Below are 23,374 nucleotides of genomic sequence, written 5' to 3' on the forward strand. Positions count from 1 at the left end.
CCATAAAGAGGGGCCTGTATAAACACAAAGTCTAGCAATCATCGTAGAACATGTTTTTACAATCGATTGCAACGACTACAATGTACAATTAATCGTGAAAATCAAGCGTACGATTAATCACTACTCTTTTACTCTGTGTTACAGGTCCCAGGTGATGAACCACTTTTATTGTCTCCTTTTGGTCTTTTATATATATAACTTTCCCTCGCAGTATGACTACATACAAAGGAAAGAAAAATTAATCCTACAACTTAATTCTTTAGATATTACCGTGAAAAATATGATCTCGATCTAATTAATCTTTTTTTTTCAATTTCAGACTAGTTTGCCCCGTTCTCTCATATAGCATTTTGCTTCTACCCCCCCCCCCTTCACTCTATCTTTACCTAAGCCTCCAACAGGATATCAAAGCCCCTACCCTTTCCTTTGTCTGTTATTCTCTTCCGTTTCTCCTTTCCCCTTATTTTACCAAAGCCCTTATCCCCCATTCCTCTCTGTTCCTTTTATCTTAGAGCCCCTACCCCCCCCCCCCTCCTCTCTTGTCTGTCTACCTTTTTTTCTCTCTTCCAGTCTTTCATTACGACTGCCTTTGTTTCTCTCTCTTTGCCTGCCTTTCTCTTCTCTGTTTTTATGCCCCTCTATCCATACATGAATCTATGCCCCTATTCTATATCTATCTTATCGACCTTTCTGCTTTAGTTCTTCTGTATCCCTCTCTTCCTCTGAACTTGCACCCCTATTCCCACACTCTTCTATTATTATTAACAACCTTGTGTGTCCCTCTCTCTGTAACCAAGCAACACTCTCTTATCATCAATATTTCTCTTGGTTTTTGTCCCTCCTTTTTCTACCTAAGACCCCCCCCCCTCCCTCTTTCTCTCTCTCTGTCTCTCACTCATTCTCATTCTTTAATAATTCAAATTAATTCACGTGAACTGCTTACTTGGAGGCTTCCATGAGAAGTGTGATTTATTAGAACCTACTCATGTACTGTAATTCATAGACCAACATATGCCAAATCACCACCATTTCCTGCAATTAATTTGCATGAGATTTCATGAGAGCAAGGTGGAGGAACATTTAACCCTATCCAGGCTGGGGGGGGGGGCCTCAGAGGCCCCCTCTCAACGGTTCGCGCAATATTTTCGCCATGCGAAATTTTTTGACCGCGCCACTCACTGACTTTTTACTTTCAAGTCTTGCACAACTTTTGTGACCAGTTTCGCGTCACCTGGGTACGCGGTTCCGAAATTACGCAACATTATGTACATGCATGTCAGACCAAAAATTGCTCAAAAACGTGATTTTGTGTACAAAGTCAATGCAAATTGTGTTTTCAACCAAAAATCATAAATGTATGATTATTTTTAGTTTTGCTGGTCCAAATGTATTTATTTTATGCTGTTTATGATCTCAGAAGAGTCCCCAACAAATTTCATTGAAAAAACAATGAAAAACCAAAGGTAAAAAAAACTAAGAAATACACAAGAAATTGCAAAAAACAATATAATACATAAGAAATTGATCTGATATCACAATTTTCTCATGTACATGTCATGAGGGAAAAGTATGATTTTGCATACTTATTATGCATAAATTAGCATAATCACTTAAAATAAATTACTATACAATTTTGTAGATTATTGACAGAGATAGTGGAGTCTCTATCAACAGGATAAATGTCAATTTAAAATAGGTTCAAGGTTTTTTTTTCACAAAAAAAATACCAACAATCTTGCTTCTAACAGCTTCAAATTAAAAAATCATATATATCATTAATGGAAGATATGCCATATGACCTAAAAACGGTAAATACCGGTAAATATATAATTTATTTATTAGACCTACATATCATATATATGTATTATGATTTGAACCTATTGTTCATAATGGCTTGAGCCACATGTTCTATTTGTCTATTTCTGTTATATTTAAAAAATTGAGAATTCAAACAGTTCATTAAATATAAACATTTGAACTAAAAAAGAGTTCATTATTTTTCCCTAAATCAACTGAATAACTCCTATTAGTACAAAATCCAACAAAACTTCTCCACCAAGTTTCTAGTAACAACTTAAAGTTCATTACATTACTATTTTTTTCTCAAGAACTAGGGTGGAATCAAAGATCATTTTGCATCAACATGACCAGTGCACAATGAGAAAATGATATGTAAATATATGTATGCAGTGACCCAATGGATTCAAAGTAAGCTGCTTAATGGAAACCAAAACCCAAGATGAGAAACAATCTTATTGGAAAGAGTAAAATGAGAGGAACAATTTGAAACAAGTTTCATCAAAATCGGTTGTGAAATAAGCAAGTTATGGACGTTCAAAATGTATTGTACTTTCTATGGGGATCCTCAAATTGGCAAACATGCTTCAAGATGGATTTTGTGAACAACTCTCCATTTGTTTTGTACACAACATATCAGATTTTCCCTATTATCTTTAAAATTGCATATTGCCTACTTCTGAGCATAATATATGTCATGGGGAAATATAATTCACACCACATATGTCAAGGTCAGGAGGAAATGATGTGAAATATGTAAAATAAAGCGGCTGAAAATGTGTACAAAACAAATGGAGCGTTGTACACAAAATCAGCCATTTTGAAGCATGTTTGCCAATTTGAGGATCCCCATAGAAAGAACAAGACTTTTTAAGCGTCCATAACTTGCCTATGTCATAACCGAAGTTGATGAAACTTGTTTTCAAATTGTTCCTCTCATTTTACTCTTTCCAATAAGATTGCTTTTTTTCTTGGGTTTTGGTTTCCTTTAGTGATAGATATCTTTAAAAAATAATACACATAGATCTTCTATTGACCACACTAATGTCTGCTTTCAAGTGGTGAATGAATGATACAACCATTCTTTAAGTTTGGCCCTAGCTATATTCACAGACTGCAAGCTAGGGAGAGTAAGATCATTCACATTACATTGTTAAAATGTGACTTAAACAATCATGAAAGACATCTCCTGATTGGCCTCTACCATAATGGTAGAAGGATATGGATTGTGATACAAAAGGCCATCTCCCTGCCCTTGATAAATCACTACTTTACAGCTTGTAAGTTAAATCTTTCCACATGAGATCCTAGACCAGACTAAAGCATAGGGATAAACCAAAATGGTATTCCACTCCCTATGAAAAAAAAACAGTAGTATTAATTAAAGGCACATTGGTTCACTGTCTGTGTTATGAAGGGATATAAATGTACGCAAACCTGTACTGTAAACTTTGGACATCTCTGACCAGTACAACTAACTTTCGACCTCTAGGAGAAGCCCTCATCAGGTTGATGAGACCTAGCGTAGCACAGAACCCAACACCCATCCCCTTGCCACAACTAAACGACTGTGCCCCATTTGTTACAAAGCCAATGATTGAACGCGTACAGGATGTGAGAAGTTCCTTATGTGTGATAGGTGGGGATGTTTCAGATGATTTGCTCTCAGATGGTTGGGGTTGTACAGGAACCTTCATTGCAGCATCAGTGTTAAATGTTGCACTCCCACTTACTTCAGGAGTTGATACTGGTGATGATGACTGTTCTATTGACGTCATCACTTCACCTGAAGCAGCTCCCGTTGCATGTCTTCCTTGGTTTGAAGATTTGGCATCAGTCAATGTTGAGGTTTTACACGAGGCTACACCATCAGTGTTACTCTTAGTGACAGTTGGAATGGTTTCCGTTTTTTTCTGCGATCCTATGTCTTTGTCGTCATGGCACTGTCCTGAATTTGGGGCACCTGTAGTCTGTAAACTAAAACTGTCAACATTTGATCCACTAGAAACACATTCTTGAGCAATGTCCAAACCCTTCCCTGGAAGGTCCATCTTGTCTTTGCTCACATATCCAAAGTCTGCCGGTGTTGATGGAGGTTTTGGTCTATGCTCTTGGGTGACTTTGACCTTCTTTGCATTTGAGCCTTTCTGGCTTTTCTCCAACTTTCTCTTCTTCGGAAGACAGAATTCCTTATGAACAGGCTCTTCTGGGCCACCGTAGTTAGGATTCCGGGCAAGTTCTGCAAGGTCAGCATTACTTGGAAGACAGACGATTGCAAATTGGGATGGGAAACCCCTGTTCACCATATGCAGTCCAACCCATACAAAAGTTCTGTTCTCCAAAGGCACAAGACTGTTTGTTACAGGTTCTAGCAAAGATAGATGATCAGGTAATTCTTTCCTTTCTTTGCTGGTGGCACTGTTTGCAATGTTGGAAGGATGCTTTCCCCCTGTAACAGCCAACTTGCTTTGTTTCCTGGCCACTCCTCCCTGCTTCTTGGACCATCCTTGCATAGTTGTCCTTAGCATATCAAGCTTCTCCTTGTTCCTGAGTACATACCACCCTTGCACCACGCTTTCTGCACAACTAGCTTCCCCAGTCTCCTTCAAGACCCACTCCTTGATAAGCTGAAACCATGGTGGACAGAAAGGAGCTGCTATTCCAAGTTTACCATGATTTGGTCTCTTTGCCGGAGGCTTCTTCAAAAAGGTCTGCTGCAGATCATCAGCGATGCACTTCCCGATGGTGCGCCCTGCATCTGAGTCAGGGAAGTCATAAGGATACCTTGGCATGCTGCAGTGGAGGGACACTTTATCTGCTTCACGAAGCCCACACGCCCTTGCTCCTCTGTACACCAACCCCATCCAGAAAGCCATACCCCATTTCCTGGGCACCACCAAGTCCCAACCTCCACCATACCCTAGCATCCCTGTACTCTCATTCCCTTCATTGCAAGCAGATGTTCTGATCCCAGGATGGTGCAGGAGTAGGACCGGGATGCGGGCTTCAGACCGACCTAGATTCAGGTCAGTTCCAGGTACCAGAAGATCAGAACGGAGCTGGTTAAGTTCATGGTTTGATTTTTGTTCCGAGGCCACCGACTCTCTTACCATTGGTGACCAGAGTGGAGAGATGCTAGACTCTCTCGGAAGCTTGTGAGCTCTCTGATTGGATGGTTCATCTGTAAGATAAAGGTGAAATGAAAATATAAATGGATGATCAATAGTGGGGTGGGGCTAGAACCCTTTCCTCCCTATAATGCTCCCTAACTCCCTGAATCATGAAAACATTTGGTTAATTGCATTTGTAAATCATTGCAATCTGAAATTAATTTATAAATGAGCCATCAAATGTATACTAGGATTCTTTGTTCAGAAACACCTACTTAGCTTGTATGGTAAGTAATGTACCATTGCACGTCTTAGGAGGTGACATCATAATACGATTCATTGTGCTTTAATATTAAATAAATGCAGGAGCAATAAACATAGGGCCAACTGGATAAATGCAGACTGCTGACAGGAGTGACAGATATGATGTCACCTTGGTGGATTTTGCTTTCAATAATTTTTTCCTTATTTCCATAGAATAACGAAGGTAAAAGTTGATAATTGTTTGTGTTTTTGGAAACTTCTGAGGTGTTGTACAACACAAATAGCGAATATTCTATTCATGCAATGGTACGACGCTTACATGTACCACTCGGTGGATAGAGCACCTTTATTTCACCTCATGCGCAATCCCGTACCATCTGTTCACTCATTCATGTTTGCTATTTGTATACTGTTACAAGACATTAACATATTGCTAAGTTGATTATTTCTGCCGACATGTTGACAATGTATTTGTAATCTCATCTGTAAACTTCATTTCCTCTTTAAACATTTGTATTCTCCAAAGGCAAATCAAGTTCATTTCATTCATTCATAATTCATAACAGAATTCCTTGAATAACTGGCAAATTAGGATTCGTTTTGTTTTCTACTTTGATGGTGCCAGTTCATTTTCTACGAGGGCAAATTATAGTAAAATAACCTATATAAGCAAATAAACTAAATCAATGATAGAACAAATCAATTATTTCTGAAAGTAATCTTGGGGCTCACTGCAATTTTCTAACAGAAGTCCAGTGTATGATGGTATCAAAAACATCAGCACCCCCCCCCCCTCCAATAAAAAAGAGAGGGAGGGAGCTCATAGTGGCACTGTAGGGCTGTAATATTTTTTTTAATTATACATGTATGACACCTAGATAGATCCTTATCATTTGATTGGTTGTTTGATATCAATCATTATGCCCATTTTACAATGTCATCCTCCGTGCAATTTTGAAACCAGACGATTTTGTCCACTGCCCACTCCAAAGACCATTGGGACTACATAGAAACACTCGTGTTTGCAGGATGTTGTATGCCACAATTAGTACGGTCCATGCAACAATCACAGACCTTGTTTGCACTGCATGTACTTTTGCATCCAATGCATAATGTCAAGCGACAAGGACCTATTTTTAGCTGTCATATAAAACAAGTAATGAATGTTATTTTCATCTGTGCAATGGACGGATTACTTCAATCGGTTAAAGGTGAAACAGATAATATATTCAAATCGGCTTTGCCTCGTTGAATGGATCATTTCATCTTTCACCGAATGAAGTATCTTGTCCATTGCACTCATAAACATTCATTATTTGTATACTATAGAGTGCCTAATTTAACCTGCTGAACTCCATTTTGAATTTGTAAAATACACCCTTGGTTATCTAATGCAAATACCTAAATTGGCTAACGGCATGTTAAGTATCCATTTTCATTGCACATTAAACTTTCTTTGAAATTCTGATATATACTTTTCAAAATTCAAATTAAGCAATGGCAACTCCATATAAAGTATCAGACTGAGAAATTGCAGACCACCTCCTTGACTGTGATTGTTAAAACCAAGGTTAGGGCCCTGTTGCATAAAAGTTACTATTATGGTAACTTTGCCATTCAATGGTAACTACCATGGTAACAAGGCTCATCAGCCAATCAAAATCAAGGACTACATGAAAGATACCATTGGATGGGCAAAGTTACCATATTTGTAACTTTTAATTATGCCATGGGGCCATGATTCATTAGCAATTTATCTACTATACATTCATACTGCTGACCTGTTTTTATGTATATAATACAAATAATGCAAATGTGTAAAGAACAAGACTGACTAACATGACAACCATTTTAGGTATTCACATTGTTGTTTGAAAGCACTTGGTAACTCCTGCTTGTTGCACTATTTTGAACATTCTCAGATTGTTGCATCGCCATTCATTAACACATTTTCTCCTGTACATTATTTGTAGTATTTTTTGAGAAAAATTTCTAAAAGCACCTGCAAGTTGATCAGGATCCACCATGATTTTAGTTCTTTTCTTTGGTAATACAACACGAGGGTCCCGTACGACCAGCGAGATCACCGCATTGGTGGGTATCTCCGATGTTGACTGCAGCTCACTGAATTTCTTCCATGTAGTAGCCTGCTGCTTAAAGGTCTCAAGGTGACTTTCATCCTGTCATAGAAGATTAGAAACAGCATTACATTGCATAAACCTATCAAAGACAAGATGTCAGTATGCTTAAAATCCAGTCAATGTTTATGTCTTGTATTTCCATTAAAGTCAGGTTGGAGTAGGCTGTCATGGGGAGTAGCTAACTATTTGCTAACCCAAGACTTTGTAAAAAGAATTGGGAATGCCAGTAACAAAGAGAAATCTTTGGGGAAAGCAAACCTTGCGTACCACTGAGAAATTCTTTGACCAAGCCTGCTTTAGCCTTGGGCAACTTTCAGGCTGGGAAATGTGAGATGATGATCAAGCAATTTCCAGTGGAATTACATGTTACATAATTAAATAATGTCAATAACTCTGACTTTGTCTACTCATACGGATTTTACAAAGATTTTTTTTTCATTTTTAAATACATCTTTAAGTTACACACGATTTTCTTAACCACAGACTATCGCTAACCCTATATTATCCTTAACCCCGTACTTAGTTTTTTTTTCCTTTTTACACACGCCAAATTTTCTGCCTATCCCCGGCTAAGTAAATGCTTGCTTATATTAACAAACATAATTCAGTAACCCTGACTAGTGGTAACCATTCATGAGTGCGTATCTCTGATTGAATAACAGCGCTAACTTTGTTGCCCTAGGGCATAAAACGAGCGCATACTTGGCTTAGCTGGGTTTCTTTTTACCTTAAAATTAACCCCAGATACTCTTAGCACTGCAATTCTGCCATACTTTGGGAAAAGGAAGCAAGTTACAAAAGTATCATTTGTTGGGATTTGCCTTTGATAGGCCTTTGGCCTTTGTTAAATTCCACACATTTGTATTCTCTGTATTTTGTGTGATCTCATGTATTATATGCCTTTTATCACTTTAATTGTATGTATTGTCTTTTTATGCAAATGTGAAGTAAATTGAATTGAATTGTAAATGAGCAATGTGTGTTCATCATTTACAGAGGCGTCAATGCAATTTAACAGCATTTTTTCTTCAGCCTTTCCATGGAATGATAATTTCTTCCCGAAATTTTGCCTGAATATGCAACATACAAAGGGTATTTCAGCAACAACAATAAATCAAATTTGACTGATGTGTCACTTGCGTCCTTTTGCCAAAGTTGGGCAGAATTGCTCTGCTAACCCTGCATTCTTTGCAGGGCCAAATAATCCCATACTACAGTGCGTCCCAAAAAAACTATACACTTTTGAAATGGCTGCCAAATAAAAAATATAGCATTTGGGGGGAAATAATTATAGATATGGAAAGCCAATAAATCAACTTTCAAGTAACTTCAAAAGGTTGGAAAACTGTTCATGCTTGAGCGAGCACTGCCCGCTGAAACAAAGGGTATGAAAATTAGGGTGGGCCGGAATTAGCCTTCCAATTTCTTTCAGGTTTTTTGTTTGGTACTTGCAAAGTTGAGGGTTATTTGGTGAATTAAAGATCAGTTGTGATCAGTTTGTTGTTTGTGAAAATTTAATGCGTATTAAATTGAATTTATTACATTGAAATTTAATGCATGAGTGATCGTGAATTGCAATTTTTAGTGCAGCATTTTGTCTTTATCATGTGGATCTCAACAATGTGTTTATGAAAGTCAGGAGAAGAGGGGGTAATATGACTTAGGTAGGTGAAGTACGTTGATGGGATAAAGGTCAACAGAACATTTAGCAACCCCTCCCTCCATCTCAACCCCCCCCCCCGCTTCTCTCCTCCTCAGACACTAAGCTCGGCTAGGCTGGGCAGGAATTAGCCTTACAGTTTTTTTGAGTGGTTAGTCCTTTGGAACTTGCTAAGCTAAATTAATGAGTGAGATAAGTTTTGGTTTCTTAGGCAAATTTCATGAGTTACTAAATTGAAATTTAATGCATGAGTGAACAGTAATTGAAATTTTAGTGTAGCATATTCATCTTGTGGACCTCAGAAGTGTGTTCGTGAGAGTCAGAGTAATGTGATGGTACCTGTTACAAGCAAGAGGGCGAGATATGCTAAGACTTGGTTAAAAGGGCATTCCTCTTCTTTTTGTCCTTTTATGGTCACTTTTTTATTGAATTATTACCAAGAAATTTAATGATTATGATGATTAATGAAATAATTTATTGAAAAAAAACTGAATGTTTGATTGATCACATTGCACATTGAATGAGTTGATTTACTGATAAATTGTTGATGAAATGATTGATAGGAAAAAGTTGATGCCCCAATTCAGAATTAATCATTAAATCAACATTCCGCTCTGGACTTCACGCGTATATGACAATAGCCATCAGTCTCTCAACAGGAGGGGAGGGCGGGAAAGAGGGAGGGGGCGGGGGCTGAATGTTCTGTTGACCCTTATTCCATCAACCTACTTCTCCCACTTAAGTCCTATCTCACCCCCTATTCTCCCGACTCCCATGAACACACTGCTGAGATGATGAGATCCACATGATAAAGTTTAAATGCTGCCCAAAAAGAGATCCAAATGATAAAGTTGAAATGCTGCCCCAAAAGTGTAATTTGTGTTTACTCATGCATTAAAGTTCAATTTAATAATTTATAAAATTTGCATAAGCAACCAAAACTGGTCACGGTTGATCATTAATTTATCACAACGCCCTTAACTTTGCAAGTTCGAAAGGATTTGCCTCTTAAAAACTGACATAAATTGGAAGGCTAATTCCAGCCCACCCTAATTTTCATACCCTTTGTTTCAGTGGGCAGTGCTCGCTCAAAGCATGAACAGTTTTCCAACTTTTTGGTGTCATTTGAAAGTTGACTTTATTGGCTTTCCATATATGTAAGTCTTTTTCCCCAAAATGCTGTATTTTTTATTTGGCAGCCATTTCAAAAGTGTATAGTATTTTTGGGGACGCACTGTATAGAAGAGGTTAGCCTACTTAGCAAAAACGCTGTGTAAAAAGAAAGTGGGCTAAGCTCAACCCCATTCTAAAGGTGGGGTTAAATGGGAATTTAGCCTCACCTACAGTAAAGGTTTAAGGAATTTTCGCGAGTGTAAAACGCATATCACAGTAATTTCTATCCTAGTTATATCCTTCTATGGTGTTAAATTCCCCACAAAAAGCATGATAATCTCCCTTTAAAATGAGGCGTTCAAACCGTTCGAACAGATTTACAATAGAGTCGGCTGTGGTAGAACGTGTATTAGGTTGCATCCAGCCAGGAGCTGACACTGGAATGTTATTTTTTTGGCTCCTCCCGGGAATCGAACCCAGGACCTTGTAACACAGACACCACACTCTTTTTCAGAAGTTTAGATTAGCCTAAAATTCATCCATGTATTTCAAGAGAGCTGCCCCTGTACACCTTTTAGGAAGAAGGGAGATGTTTACACAATCAAATAAAAGAAATTGTTGTACATGTATGAGTTAGGGGATGTTGAAAATTTGCGTTGTTTTTTTGCTCCAAATAAGTCAATTTTCAGGGAGTCTCCCAGACAGTCAGGGGGACTAACACTCAGTTCCATGTAGCTGACCCAGATTCTTTCACAATTACACTATATCATTTAACGATAATTGGCACAATTAAACACTGATCTTTTAATTATTTGCAACCAACTGTACAATTGTTCATCACTCAATCGTCACGAGATTCAGAGAAAAGTTTCTCCAAGTTTGGATTTGGCAAATTTTTGTTACATTTGCATCCTTTCCAAAAAGTTTGTATCCCCACTTAAACCACACTTAATGCTTTGTAAGAGGCACACATGTACTTCCTTACCCGATAGTATTTCTCCCACCAGCATAAGGTGTCGCTCCCATCATCTCTTTCATCCTGGAACGTTTCATGAGGTGTTACCGTAGCAACCTGGAGTGCATCCAGAAGAACTGGATGAGCTAGGGGACCTTGGAGACGGAATCTAAGAAGTTCATCTTCTAGCGGTGTTACAGATACTGTATGGGGAAGGAGGTACAAAGTAAAAAAAAATCATAAGGTTTCTCCAAAATCCAATGCTGTCATTTGTAGGGATTTATCAGCTAATTATTTACACCAGTCAGAATAATCAAATGTGGTAGTTTAAGGTTATTCTTTCCTGGGGAAAGAGAAGAAAATATAGACTACGTACTATAGAGAATTTTAAATCAACAAGTGTAATTCTGAAAAGATTTCTCTTAAAGTGGGACAGCGAGTCTCAGGAGTTTCAGGAAGGAGTTCATCTTCTATCGAAGTTACAGATACAGCTCTGGGGATGTACATGTACAAAGTATAACAAAAGTTACAATATTTCTCCGACTGATTTTTAAAATAAAACAGGTAACGTAGCAAAAGTTGTCCTTTTTTCATTTCAGGACGTGCAGGAGATACATCTTTCTGCCAGTAATACTCACCATTGTATTCTGAGCACACTGCTTTCAGTTCTGCTATGACTTCTTTCCAGCAAGAAGGGTGTATCCACATCCAAAGTTTCCTTATCTTACTATCATCATCTCCTCCATTGCTATTCAACTCCTGTACAAATTAGCAAACAAAACAAAATTGAAGGAAACTTCTAGAATGCCATTACTTTCTTATTTCGTATCTGATTTTGATGCAATTTTCAGCTTTAAGTTCATTTGATTTTCTCTTTTCATTCAAATTAATTTTTGTTTGGTGAACTTCCCCCTTTGAGATAAACAAAAAAATTGAAAACATACAGGGAAGAGTTCCTATTTTTCTGAAATATAAACTCTCCAAATCCTAAATCACGGAAAGCAATATTCAATACTTGGAAAATGGTAGTTCCTATCATATTTTACAATGATTAATTTTTTTATTTTATTTAATTTTACACCAAACAAATTATTTCACTCTTCTCTTTGTTTGTTTTTCTTTTTTCTTGGGGGGGGGGGGGGGTTGGGTGCTATGTTGTTATTAGATTATCATAATTTGCCAGTATTACTATTTATCATATGATTTTAAACCTATTACTTATGCATGTAGTATATGCAACACAATTAATTAAAAAACAAATTTCCATTCAATTTTTTTTTTCCATTTCCTTCCTTTGTTATATCAAAATTGTTTGGTTGTTATCTATATGAAAAACTGAGCATCCGATAAGTCTAAATCTAAATGGCAGCCATCAGTATGAAAACTTGATCATGTGTGTGTGTGTGTCCTTGTTTTCAACCAAGCCAAATGATATTATATTTTGAAAAGACACAAAGATCTCCACGACCTACCTTGTGAACTCCGGGTGGAGCCATAGAGGCGTGGAGCTCACAGTGCCAGATATAATCAAAAGAACAGATAGCTCCACGCGGATATCTTTCAAACACAAACACACCCAATGCCGCAGATCTCCACCTACCTGTGTGCGTGATCCAGGTGGAACCGTGGAGGCAAGGAGCTCACAGTGCCAGAGGTGATCCACAGGACCATTAGCTCCATCCGGATATCTTTAAAACACACAAATCTTATACATCTCCACCTACCTGTGTGTGTGCTCCGGGTGGAGCCATAGATGCATGGAGCTCACAGTGCCAGAGGTAGTCCACAGGACAAATAGCTCCATGAGGGTAGGTATCCCTGTGATATAGCAGCACCCCACTGTGTCTAGTGCCATGGAGATATGCTCTAGAAGCCATAGTTAAACCTGAAAGATTAAATAATGATAATATTCTGTCTGGTCAGAGGGGAAGGGGATGACAAAAGAGATGGACGAAGGAAGTGGTGGAGGCGAGTAGGAGGGTTGGATTGAGGGATAATAATCATAATAATCATAATCATAATCACCATCAACACACTCATCATCATAACCATCAATCGTCATCATCATCTTTCATCTTTCAAGATTCCTTCTTTGTAAATATGATTAAGGACTGGAATAACCTTCCCCTTCTCAAATGTAGATGCCTTCCCCTGGAGACATTCAAATCAAAACTATAACAACTTCAATAAAAGTTGTTTCACACACAGTCCGCTACTCTCTTCAATAAGTTAGCGTGGATCTGTCCATCAACGACATTCATTTTGCTGACCCAACCATTCAGATTCAGATCATCACCATAATCATCATCATTACGATTAATGGGGCACCATCAAAGGTTTCACTTACCGACATGAGGGCTTGTCAAATGTTTCATGGCCGATACAATATTGACCTGTGTCCCTTGAACTTCAATGACCTGATGATAGGAAATATCACTAATCACACAATGCCTGGCTGTTGCTCTGTAAGAGGGGGATAACACGGAAAAAAATTAATAGAATTCTGGTATTGCATTGCAAGTTTTATCAAAATTATACTTCAGTCATCTGAAATTACTTATGCTGAACTTAAATATTAGCTTAGAGCTAGTGCTTTTATCGGTGTCGACATATCGCTAAGAATATCTTGCCAATATCGATTGACAAAAGAACATTATCAATACGCATTTTGTATGCATTGATTAGCGATGTCACAATACTCACGTTGGTCAAAATTTCTATCTGCCATTGTACCAATAACACTTAAAAATGCGTTCATCGAATGTAAATGATTACATAACATCTTTTAACAAACATATTTAGCATAAATACATTCTTGCCTTTCACGTTATTAGCATTATTTTAGGGTTGAATGAAGTTTTATTGATCATTTTTGGGCTTTTTGGACATCGTTCTGAGCAGTCAAAGACTTTCGCCAATCCGCCATTTTGATATCGTGCTGTACATCTTCGAACACAGAGGGCAGCAACAAATGGCCGTGTGCTGCCTTCTACGTTAGTTGGTGCTTGTTTTTGGTTGCTAAATTGAGCTTGCACTTGTAAATGTTTTCTATAAGATTGAGTGGAGTCGAGAGCAGTCCCGTTTTGTGGCTAGTAGGTATTTGTATTTTGTTGAGATTTTGGAGTAATTTCTGTTGCTGTTCTATGCATTTTTAGGAAAAATATGTTTTACGTGATTTTCTGTTTGAAAAGCCACTTTCAATAGGTCGTTTCCGTGAATTCTGTCCGTTTTCCGCAATCACGAAAAATCAGTCATGTCCCTACATAATAGGGGGTATAATCGACAATCAGAGAAAGGTTATCGATTATCGCTTGGTGGCAAAAAACATGCGATTATCGACAGGACTAGTGATAAAGAGGTTATCGATAACAGCACTACTTAGACTCTTAGAGCCCATCATTACTCATGGAGCTGTCGGCAAGACTTAACGGAAATCTAGCACACATCATACCGCTGTTATCCCATAAGGGCAACTGTGTTTTAATTTAATTTTTTAACCTGTAAACAGCTCTAGCACTCTTATCCGAGGGATGGAGGGGTATCTTCCATCCCCAACGTTCCACCATCTTGAAACGTTTGGCATGCCAGATATGCGTCTCCATCCAGCGGTTCCTCATCTGTCGCTTTGCGTACATCTCACGAAGATTTCCAGGTCGTCTCCGATGGCGACGAGACTTTTTAGCAGCTCCAGTGGTATCCTGTTTGGGCTTCTTCTTGACACTTTTCTCTGCCTTTAGAAATGCACCAACGAAAAAAAAAAAAAGAGTACAAACAATGCAACAGATCATCTTGATAAATGGACAGTCACAGTTTTTTGTAGCTTTGATTTGGTGACATATGGTAGCAGCTGCCCCTTATGTAAAATAAAAAAATTAATGATATTTTATAGCTGAAAAGGTTTCCTCATAGAAGTACATATTAAGTAAAGTGTCTGATGTTATAGTGAATGTACAGTGCAACTTTCACTTTTCTTTAAACATGGAATTTCATTGAATTATTTTCATGAGCCATAAGGCAAAGAAGCACAGAAGTCAAAAAATAAAAAATGTTAGAATCCATTACTTTGTTGGGTGGCATGAAACAGGTGTGTTCCTTTCAGCTGTCCAAAGACAGAGTAAGTTCATTGCTTGAATTCCAATCAATTGTTTTTCTGCTTTTATCCAAACTAATTTTACATCACAGTTAATTCCCCCCGTGAACTTTAAATATTTTCGGTCTATAGATTCTACTTTGAAGGGATGCCAGTAGGGTCACCTCAGGTAGAAATTCTGATGTTTGGGGTCCAGGTAGGGGGGGCTGCCCCCAGCAAGGGTTCAAGTGAGCTGTGCCCCCTCCCTTGAAGTAGGAGCCTTTTATAATTTAACTACCCAAAATCCGACCATATTTGCACATACACAATAAAAACCAAAGTGTCAAATTAATGGTATTCTTGGACAACTGAAACACTAAACTGTAAATCAAGTTCTTGTAATGAAATGGCATTCATCCAGTGTTTCTTGATAAAAATCCTACATCCTAAAGTCAGAAAAAATCATAAACAAAGGATATTCATTTTTTTAAACAAAAAACTTGGCAACCCTGACTTTTACCTGGATCCTTGCATTCTCTCTCAGTCGTCTTGGCATCCTTCTAATGTTGTGACTCATGGCTCGCCTTCGCATGTGACGGGGTAACCTTTGGAATATCCGTTGAATGGAATTGTTGGTTGAGATGGACCTCATCATAGTATTGATCTCATCAGCTCTGGCTACAGCAAATGCACCAACATTGATTGCTGTAAAATGAAATCATTTGGTTTAGTCAAGACATTAACTCTGAAGCCAGTTTTATGGAAAATTTAACATAGAAAGGGAAAGACAAAAAATTATATCAACAGTTTAACTAAGCAAGAGGGTATTAGTTGTAATGGAGCAAGCAACAAAAATATAGGGCCTACAGGATAGATTCACAGATGGGCAGATGAAATTAAATTACCAGCAACTTTGGGGAAAGATTGTGTACTTTTGTTGTTTTTTCATACTGTCAACAGTGCACAAAATGGAAAAACTTTTGAACTTTTACCAGGTGATTAAAGAGCAGTTGAAATGTTTTGCTCGCCCCTAGAAAAATGATACAGCATATGTTTATGAGAAACAGCAAACTATTTTAGATATATTCTTACCCCTGGGAGTCATATCCATTTGAGGACCTGTCTGCTTTGTTGAACTTTGACCTACGACAGCCATGGTAACAGTGTATGATGTTCCTTGTCTCATACAATGAAAGTGCTTTCTGTATTTATAGTCACATGAAAGAAGTGAGGTCTGTAATCAAGAAGACAAAAAATTAATAGCAATATAGGCCTACAATTCTATACAATAATACAAATCTTCTATCTAGTAGCCCATTCTGAAGCACAGGATAGGATATGATTTATATCGTGCATGTATCCACCTTGTTAGATGCTCAAGGTGCTCCTATATTTAACACCCTGGTTAAGCAAGTACACAACGATTCAGGTGCTCACAGCTTTTTGAGGAATTACTTCCTGCGGGTACCCAATACCTAAACTGGGTTGAGTGCATAACAATGTGAGTAAATTTCTTGCTGAAGGAAAACACGCCATGGCTGGGAATCAAACCCATGTCCCTCAGACTGAAAGACTAGAGTCTTAACCACTAGACCACGACGCCCCCAAAACATTCGCTCTCTCACACAAATTATACAAAATCCTAAGATTCAGTAAAATCTAGAGAGGATTTTTCACCACTGTGTATATGAAGTAGGCATGGAGTATTTCTGAATAACCAGTATGATGGGGGCGGACCTATGGCTACCCAATTAACAAACAATAAAAAAAACTATTACAATTTCAATTTTAAATTTTAAATAGACTGTCAAACTAAAACTAAAACCAAGAAGAAAATATAATTAAAACTCAATAAAACCAAAGTCCTGTTTTCAAAAAGCCTCTTCATTTTGCCGCCTGAATTGGATATTTCTTGTGCCTAAAATTCTAAAATATGTCCTTAATAGTGCAGGAAAAGAATGAAAATTACATGAATATAACTCCCAAACTGCAAACAGTTGCAGTGACTGATGCACTTAGACTTAGTAACTCTTTAGAGTATTTTAAAGGTAAATGCTAGTTTTGGTAACGATATCAAAATGAGTTCGTACAGAATCCAATGAAATAACCACCAAAGTGTCTGTTTGTATAAATAAAACGCATGTGCCAAAGGATTCTGGAAGAAATTGTGTAATTGCTGAGAAATCAGCAAATAAGCACAGGATTCGGGTAGAGCGTCGGGCCCGACGCTCAAAGCAATAATTATACACAGTCCCACATGCGCTTATCTGTGTTGGGGAAGTTCAGTCTGAACATTTTTCAGCGTAGATTTCAAGATTTCTCAAAGTTCAGTTTATGTAACTGTACCAGATCTAGATCCTCGATGATATACTGACAATTAAGCCTGGTTTTACAGACTTTCTCATGAAATCAGTGTTTACTGCAACTACTGGAATTTCTCTTTAAAATGGCACTGTACTGTCTGTACATACTCCACACTAGTCCAGATTGGACCTTGTTGTTTGGAAGTGCCCTTTCCCAAAGCTAATATAGAGGGCACATGCAGAGCTGCCAAGTTGTATTTTGCATTTTCAGTATTCTTATCCCCTAAAATCAGTATTTTGACAAAAAAATCAGTATTTTTACCGTGTGAGATAAATATGCAGACCTGCCAACCTCTGGGAATGAAAAACTGTATTCTGTGATAAAACAAACTGTATTTTTCCCAAATGCGATCGATCGCATGCGATGTTTTGAAATCGGCCGTGAATAATACGTGTAAGGAAAAATATACTGGCCCAAAATCACCAATTTTGAGGATAACCGGAGGATGGACACGGAGTGAAATACGGGTGTAAAGTAAGATATTAAAGGAGAAATATATTGAAAATCGTAAAAATGGAGAATCATATATCAAATCAAAGGAGAAAATAAGGAGAACACGATGGTGTACATCATTTATCATGGAGACCAATGGAACTCAGTTAATTGATAGTTTAAAGTTCTCTCTCTGAATGCTTCAAACACGCAGAATTACGTCCGCGAAATTTGGGATTTTTTTTTACGTCACTTTCTGTACGAGAGGCGTGATTGGCTCTCCCACGTGAAGCTCCACTTGCATGCAAAACCTGTTGCGAGGGTACGTTTTCTCCACATTGTCACTGAATACTTTGATCACGAAATGAAAGAAAATCCAGAATTTTATCTAGATTTGGATTTTCAAATTGATGATTTTGAAGATGAAGAGAATGATGATGAAGTGAACAACAAAGTGACGTAGTTGGGGGTAAATTGGGGGAATCGATGATGAGTCGGACAATTCAACTTGCAACACGATCACATGCCGATTCGCTACCAACTCATGTAGCTGCTAAGTGCTAGCTACACCGCGCGTGCCAAATTGAATTCACGAAAATGACTTACCACACTGTCCAGACAGAGTCTCTTACTTTTGTGACTATGAAGAAGGAAAATAATGATAAAACTGTACTTACAAATAAGTGAATGTAATCCGAACCTGAAGGCAAATCAACTCAACGAATAGCAGCAAACGATATGCACCGATGATAATTAAACTTCATGTGGCTGGGATAGATTGTCACTCGTTCTGTTAGATGTAATTTTTATCTCATTTATTTGACAAAATTATGCTTGATTTTTTACACTGACAGTTTCCATTACACCTATTCGTCATACAACTTGGCCCTTAAGTAAATTTGATTTTTTAAATTATTTTTTCTTAATTAAAAATAGAGATAAAAAAATGAAAATTTTCTTGCCTTATTATTTTCCAATAGAGGGCGTACACAAAAATATGCCCCAAATTCAAGTTTTTTAGTGCTCTAGTAAATACAAATATTATACCCAAGTTACTAATGAAAAATAACAGTCGAGGCGCACGGCCAATATGGGAGACTCTCTCCAATACAACACCAACAAAAGCATGATTTTTTCCACCCAAAATTTTGTCTCACTGAGGTCAGAAGGCCATTTGTTTTGTGTGTGATTGACAACAAAAATCCTTATCAAAACAAAAGTAGACGGTGAATATTTAAAGTAGACGGTGAAAAGGGGTAATTTTTCATGAGGAATCTGCTTATCACATTTTTATTTGCCGCCAAGGTAATCCTTTTGCAGCAAATGTAAACAAAGGAAATTGGACTCCAAAACTGGAGACTGTCTCTGAAATTGGATACCAAAATTCTTTACAAAAGTCTCTGATATTGGAGATAATCTCCCACATTGGAGACAGTCTCCAATTATTGGCCGTGCGCCTCTACTGAATAAATTGCAACTGTATGGAAATTAGTAATTTTGGTCACAAAAGATATATTTTAATCATTTTTTAAAGTGTACGTGTGTGCTCTGTACAGCATTGGCATGCCAATTGCCATAGTCCAACCTGTAGATTCCCCACAGGCAGGGTGGTTGCAGTGAACAAGTGGGTAGGTGGAGCGCACTCATGGGATCAATGCATCTCGGGTGCGAAGGATTCATATGCACATGGTGCACGCGAATTTTTCACACCCTTTTTACTAAAATAACTATGCCATTCATTTTAAAATAATGTTTCTAATTGTGCTATGACACTTACCGAACCATATGGATCGTTTCTTGACTTTTCTTTGGTGTGTTTTTAAGAAAAAAAAAGCATTTTCTCGTGATCTTCACGTAGATACCGCAGGGTCATCGTGGTTGTAAACTTTTGCTTAAAGAGGGCGCGCGATATTATTCACAAGATGTTTGTTTACGGTTCTGCAGCTTGTCCTGCTAGCTGCATTTTAGACGCTCAGCATTATTTTCCTCTTTCTTTTTTTTTTTTTGCTGTCAAGCGGTATTTTCTATTGTAGCGCCATCAGCGATGATGAAATGTAAAGAGTCGCCTTGAAATGAAGAAAAATTATGTCACATTAATTCGTTAGTTTGTTTCCTTTTTTTTTTGCACTTTTTTCTTCTTCCTCATCTATGATCAAAGGTGAATACCTTTTTTTGATATCTGTTCTAAAAGCTGGACATTTTAAATATTTTGTTCAAGTAAATAAATCAACAGGATAGTAATCAAAATGCGATAGAGCTGCCCGAGCTGAAAATTCTGATACAAGGACTTGAAAATAAAAAATTCTGAGCACTTTTTATAACCATGATGAGGAGACCTATATATATATATATATATATATTTATATATATATGTATATGAAATAAGCTAACACGAAAAAAAGACGTTTTGGGGACTGTTAAATAAGAATTCATGAGTGGGATAGGTAACTATCTATTCTATTCTTGTTCGTTTTCTATTATTATTTATGTGTTGTGTTTATTTTTCTTGAAGCACCAAAAGGTGGACATGTCCGCTAAGATATATTAACGAAGTCACCATTATTATCACAAGCTAACGGATCAAAATGCGAGCGTGAAACGTGAGCTTCTTTTTTTCTTAATTCAGTCTTAACGATACTTTTTCATCATATTTTAAAGGTGAATCTCATGATTCAAAATGATAAATGCTTGTCGCACGGGCAGAAATAGCGGGACCAATAGTTATTTTCAATATTCCGAACTGCATTCTGGACGTTGTATAAGCGCCTTTGTATAACAATTAAAAGGGTAGGCCTATTTACCTTACAAATTATGCGAGCGCTGAACTTTTGGACATTTAAACCTCAACAAATGGACATTTTTAAAATATAAACAACATCATAAATGTCACTTACAAAAATGATACCAGCGCGAAGCTCGCGCTTAGAGTTTTTGATATTGATGACAGGACTGTATCTAAATGAAAAATAATGCATTTGCGCTTAAGATTTAAATTTGGGATTTGAAAAGTCCGACAGATTACCTATACTTTTAAAAGAGGAATGACCTCCAGAATTCAAGCGCGAAGCACCAGTAGATTTATGTTGAAGTTTAGACCTAGAACAGGGACGTTGAACCTTTATAATCATGAAAAAGATGGTATTTTTATAAATAAAACATGCGAGTCTAATTTTGTTTTAGTGTTAATATTCAGATCTTCAAACTTGACATTTTCCTATCCCCTTCATCATCCCCTCTCCTTCTCCCTTTCCCCATTTTCGTTCTCCCTTCTTTTCTTCTCTCCCTTTCCCTTTCCCTTCCCTTTTTCGCTTTTCCTTTCCCTTCTTTTCTTTCCTTTCTCCCTCCCCTACTCTTTTCTCGCTCTTTCCATTTTTCTTTCCCTCTCCCTTCCCCTCTTCCTTTCTTTTGTTTTCTTTCTATTTTATGGTCTCTATTTCCCTCTCTCTCCTCTACCTTTCCCCCTCCCCTGATCTGTCTTTTATTGTCTCTCCTTCCCTTTCCCGCCCCCTCCATTCCCTTTTATCGCTTTTTCCTTTCTCTTCTTTTGCTTCCTTTCTCCCTCCCCTACTCTTTTCTCGCTCTTTCCATTTTTCTTTCTCTCTCCCTTCCCCTCTTCCTTTCCTTTGTTTTCTTTCTATTTTATGGTCTCCTTTTCCCTCTCTCTCCTCTACCTTTCCCCCTCCCCTTTTCCTTTTCCTTTCCCTCTCCTTTTTTGTGCAAACATTAACACGAATATCTTGCTTCCTACACACACACACAAACGCCCGCAATCTAACACACGTAATGCGAAACAATCGGGACATTATCATTTTGTTCATATATATATATGTATATTTTCTCAATGAACATTTTCATCTATTTAAAGCTTTGAAAATTATTAAACAATGATTCCATAGGCGAAATCTCAACGATCATTAGGAAGGTACTTTACCCATTTTCATTTTATGTCATTGTGATTATTCCATACTAAGGCAACATATTTTGGATATAAAAATACGTGAATATGTTCCTCTTCTGTTTTATACTTTAACAGAAAACATTTTGTTCAACCAAATTATGATTTGTATTTCCAAGTTCCATGTAATATTTTCATTGGAAAATCTCTTAAAGGTCAAGTGCACCCCAGAAAAAATTGTTTGAATAAATAGAGAACTATGTTGATTTTTGGTACAATTTCCTATTATGCGCCGACGACTTGAATCGAGAATGTTCGATAGGAAAATTTCGCATTTCGATTGTTGTTTGCGTAATTTCCACCGCAGTACGAAGGATGACTAAGGACGGACCGAGCGAAGTATCCTGGTTGAGATTTGGAGGTAAGCGATAAAAACACTTTAATAAATAATTTGTAATTTCTTTTTCAAATAAACTTAAACCATACGATCAAGATTAACATACAATGACATAGTGGACAAATATTGAAAGGTTTGGCGTATAGTCCCTCACATTCGTGTGATGAATGAAAACGTCAAAATGCACTATGAAATCACATGTGTTGTGCGAGGTTAGTATACTAACCTCGCATGTTGTGTGAGTGGGTGGAGCGTAGTGTAGCGGTAGTGATGTGAAGTGTGGAGCCTGCACGAACATCGCCCGAGGTAGGTGTCAGCGAACCTTCCAGATTCTCCAGGCCGCTGGAGACGGGGCACGGGTCTTACACCGGCACCGCATCACCAGACAACAGACACTGAGTCTGAGAAAGGCATACAACTTAATTTTTGTTCTTCTCTCGCGCTCTCTACCATCATCAATAATCAGCCAATTCGGCACAATTCATATATCTTCTCCATAGGATAAAAATCCTCACCTTAGTTCTAACTATCCTTTGAGTTTTTGTCACTTTACGCAAGACCGGGGGCCGATTGCACAAAAGGGTCTTTCCAAGGACCGTCTTTCGTGTCGCCCATCTTTTATGATACGCCATGTGAAACGCATTTCAAATAAATTATCTGCAAATATATTTTATTTGTCCGTTATAATAAACAAAATATTTGTTTATAAAATGATGTGATATCTTATTAAATACTATAAAATTTGATTCAAAAGCAAGCTTACGAATTTTATTTGTTTATCATAAATTTCAGAAATACCCCGCTTATAGCGCACCATAAAAGATGGGCGACACGAAAGATGGTCCTTGGAAAGACCCTTTCGTACAATCGGCCCATGGTCGTCTAGTGCAGCACGTGTGTCAGTCACCGTACGTCTGTCGATCCGAGGCCGGTGTGTGCGGGCGATCGACCGGTTAAGGGACCGAACCGAGAACGCGTGCCCGACGCGACGGGCCAAAATGATGGGGGGGGGGGGGAGACTGGGTAACTGTCCCTGTTTTTATTTATACACGCGGGCGATCGACCGGTTAAGGGACCGAACCGAGAACGCGTGCCCGACGCGACGGGCCAAAATGATGGGGGGGGGGGGAGACTGGGTAACTGTCCCTGTTTTTATTTATACACGCAGTAAAAAAAG

At 37.9% G+C, this 23,374-nt stretch overlaps 1 protein-coding gene across 2 annotated transcripts; it reads right to left on the bottom strand.

Annotated features, from left to right (window-relative positions):
- Window positions 1–943: 943 nt before the first annotated feature.
- Window positions 944–22,794, bottom strand: LOC129281001 (ribonucleases P/MRP protein subunit POP1-like). 2 transcript variants are annotated; one of them, XM_064112358.1, is made up of 10 exons: window positions 22,713–22,794; window positions 16,202–16,343; window positions 15,630–15,814; window positions 14,539–14,771; window positions 13,388–13,503; window positions 12,765–12,925; window positions 11,679–11,799; window positions 11,071–11,243; window positions 7,174–7,351; window positions 944–4,978 (listed from the first exon to the last, which is right to left on the bottom strand). In XM_064112358.1, the coding sequence occupies exons 2-10, from the start codon at window positions 16,293–16,295 to the stop codon at window positions 3,207–3,209; spliced, it is 3,033 nt and encodes a 1,010-aa protein (XP_063968428.1). In that variant the 5' UTR covers window positions 16,296–16,343; window positions 22,713–22,794; the 3' UTR covers window positions 944–3,206. The 2 variants fall into 2 exon arrangements, with proteins under 2 accessions (XP_063968428.1, XP_063968426.1); XM_064112356.1 differs by lacking the exon at window positions 22,713–22,794 and adding an exon at window positions 22,424–22,648.
- Between the last annotated feature and the right edge of the window lie 580 nt (window positions 22,795–23,374).

This window comes from Lytechinus pictus, chromosome 17 (assembly GCF_037042905.1).
Source record: "Lytechinus pictus isolate F3 Inbred chromosome 17, Lp3.0, whole genome shotgun sequence".
NCBI lineage: Eukaryota > Metazoa > Echinodermata > Echinoidea > Temnopleuroida > Toxopneustidae > Lytechinus > Lytechinus pictus.

Coding starts and splice junctions, on each gene's coding strand:
- LOC129281001 (XM_064112356.1), bottom strand. CDS start 22,495: ATGTTCGTGCAGGCTCCACACTTCACATCACTACCGCTACACTACGCT. Junction 13,504..14,538: donor AGTGCTAGAGCTGTTTACAG/GTTAAAAAATTA, acceptor CCCCTCTTACAG/AGCAACAGCCAGGCATTGTG. Junction 12,926..13,387: donor TTTGACAAGCCCTCATGTCG/GTAAGTGAAACC, acceptor TTAATCTTTCAG/GTTTAACTATGGCTTCTAGA.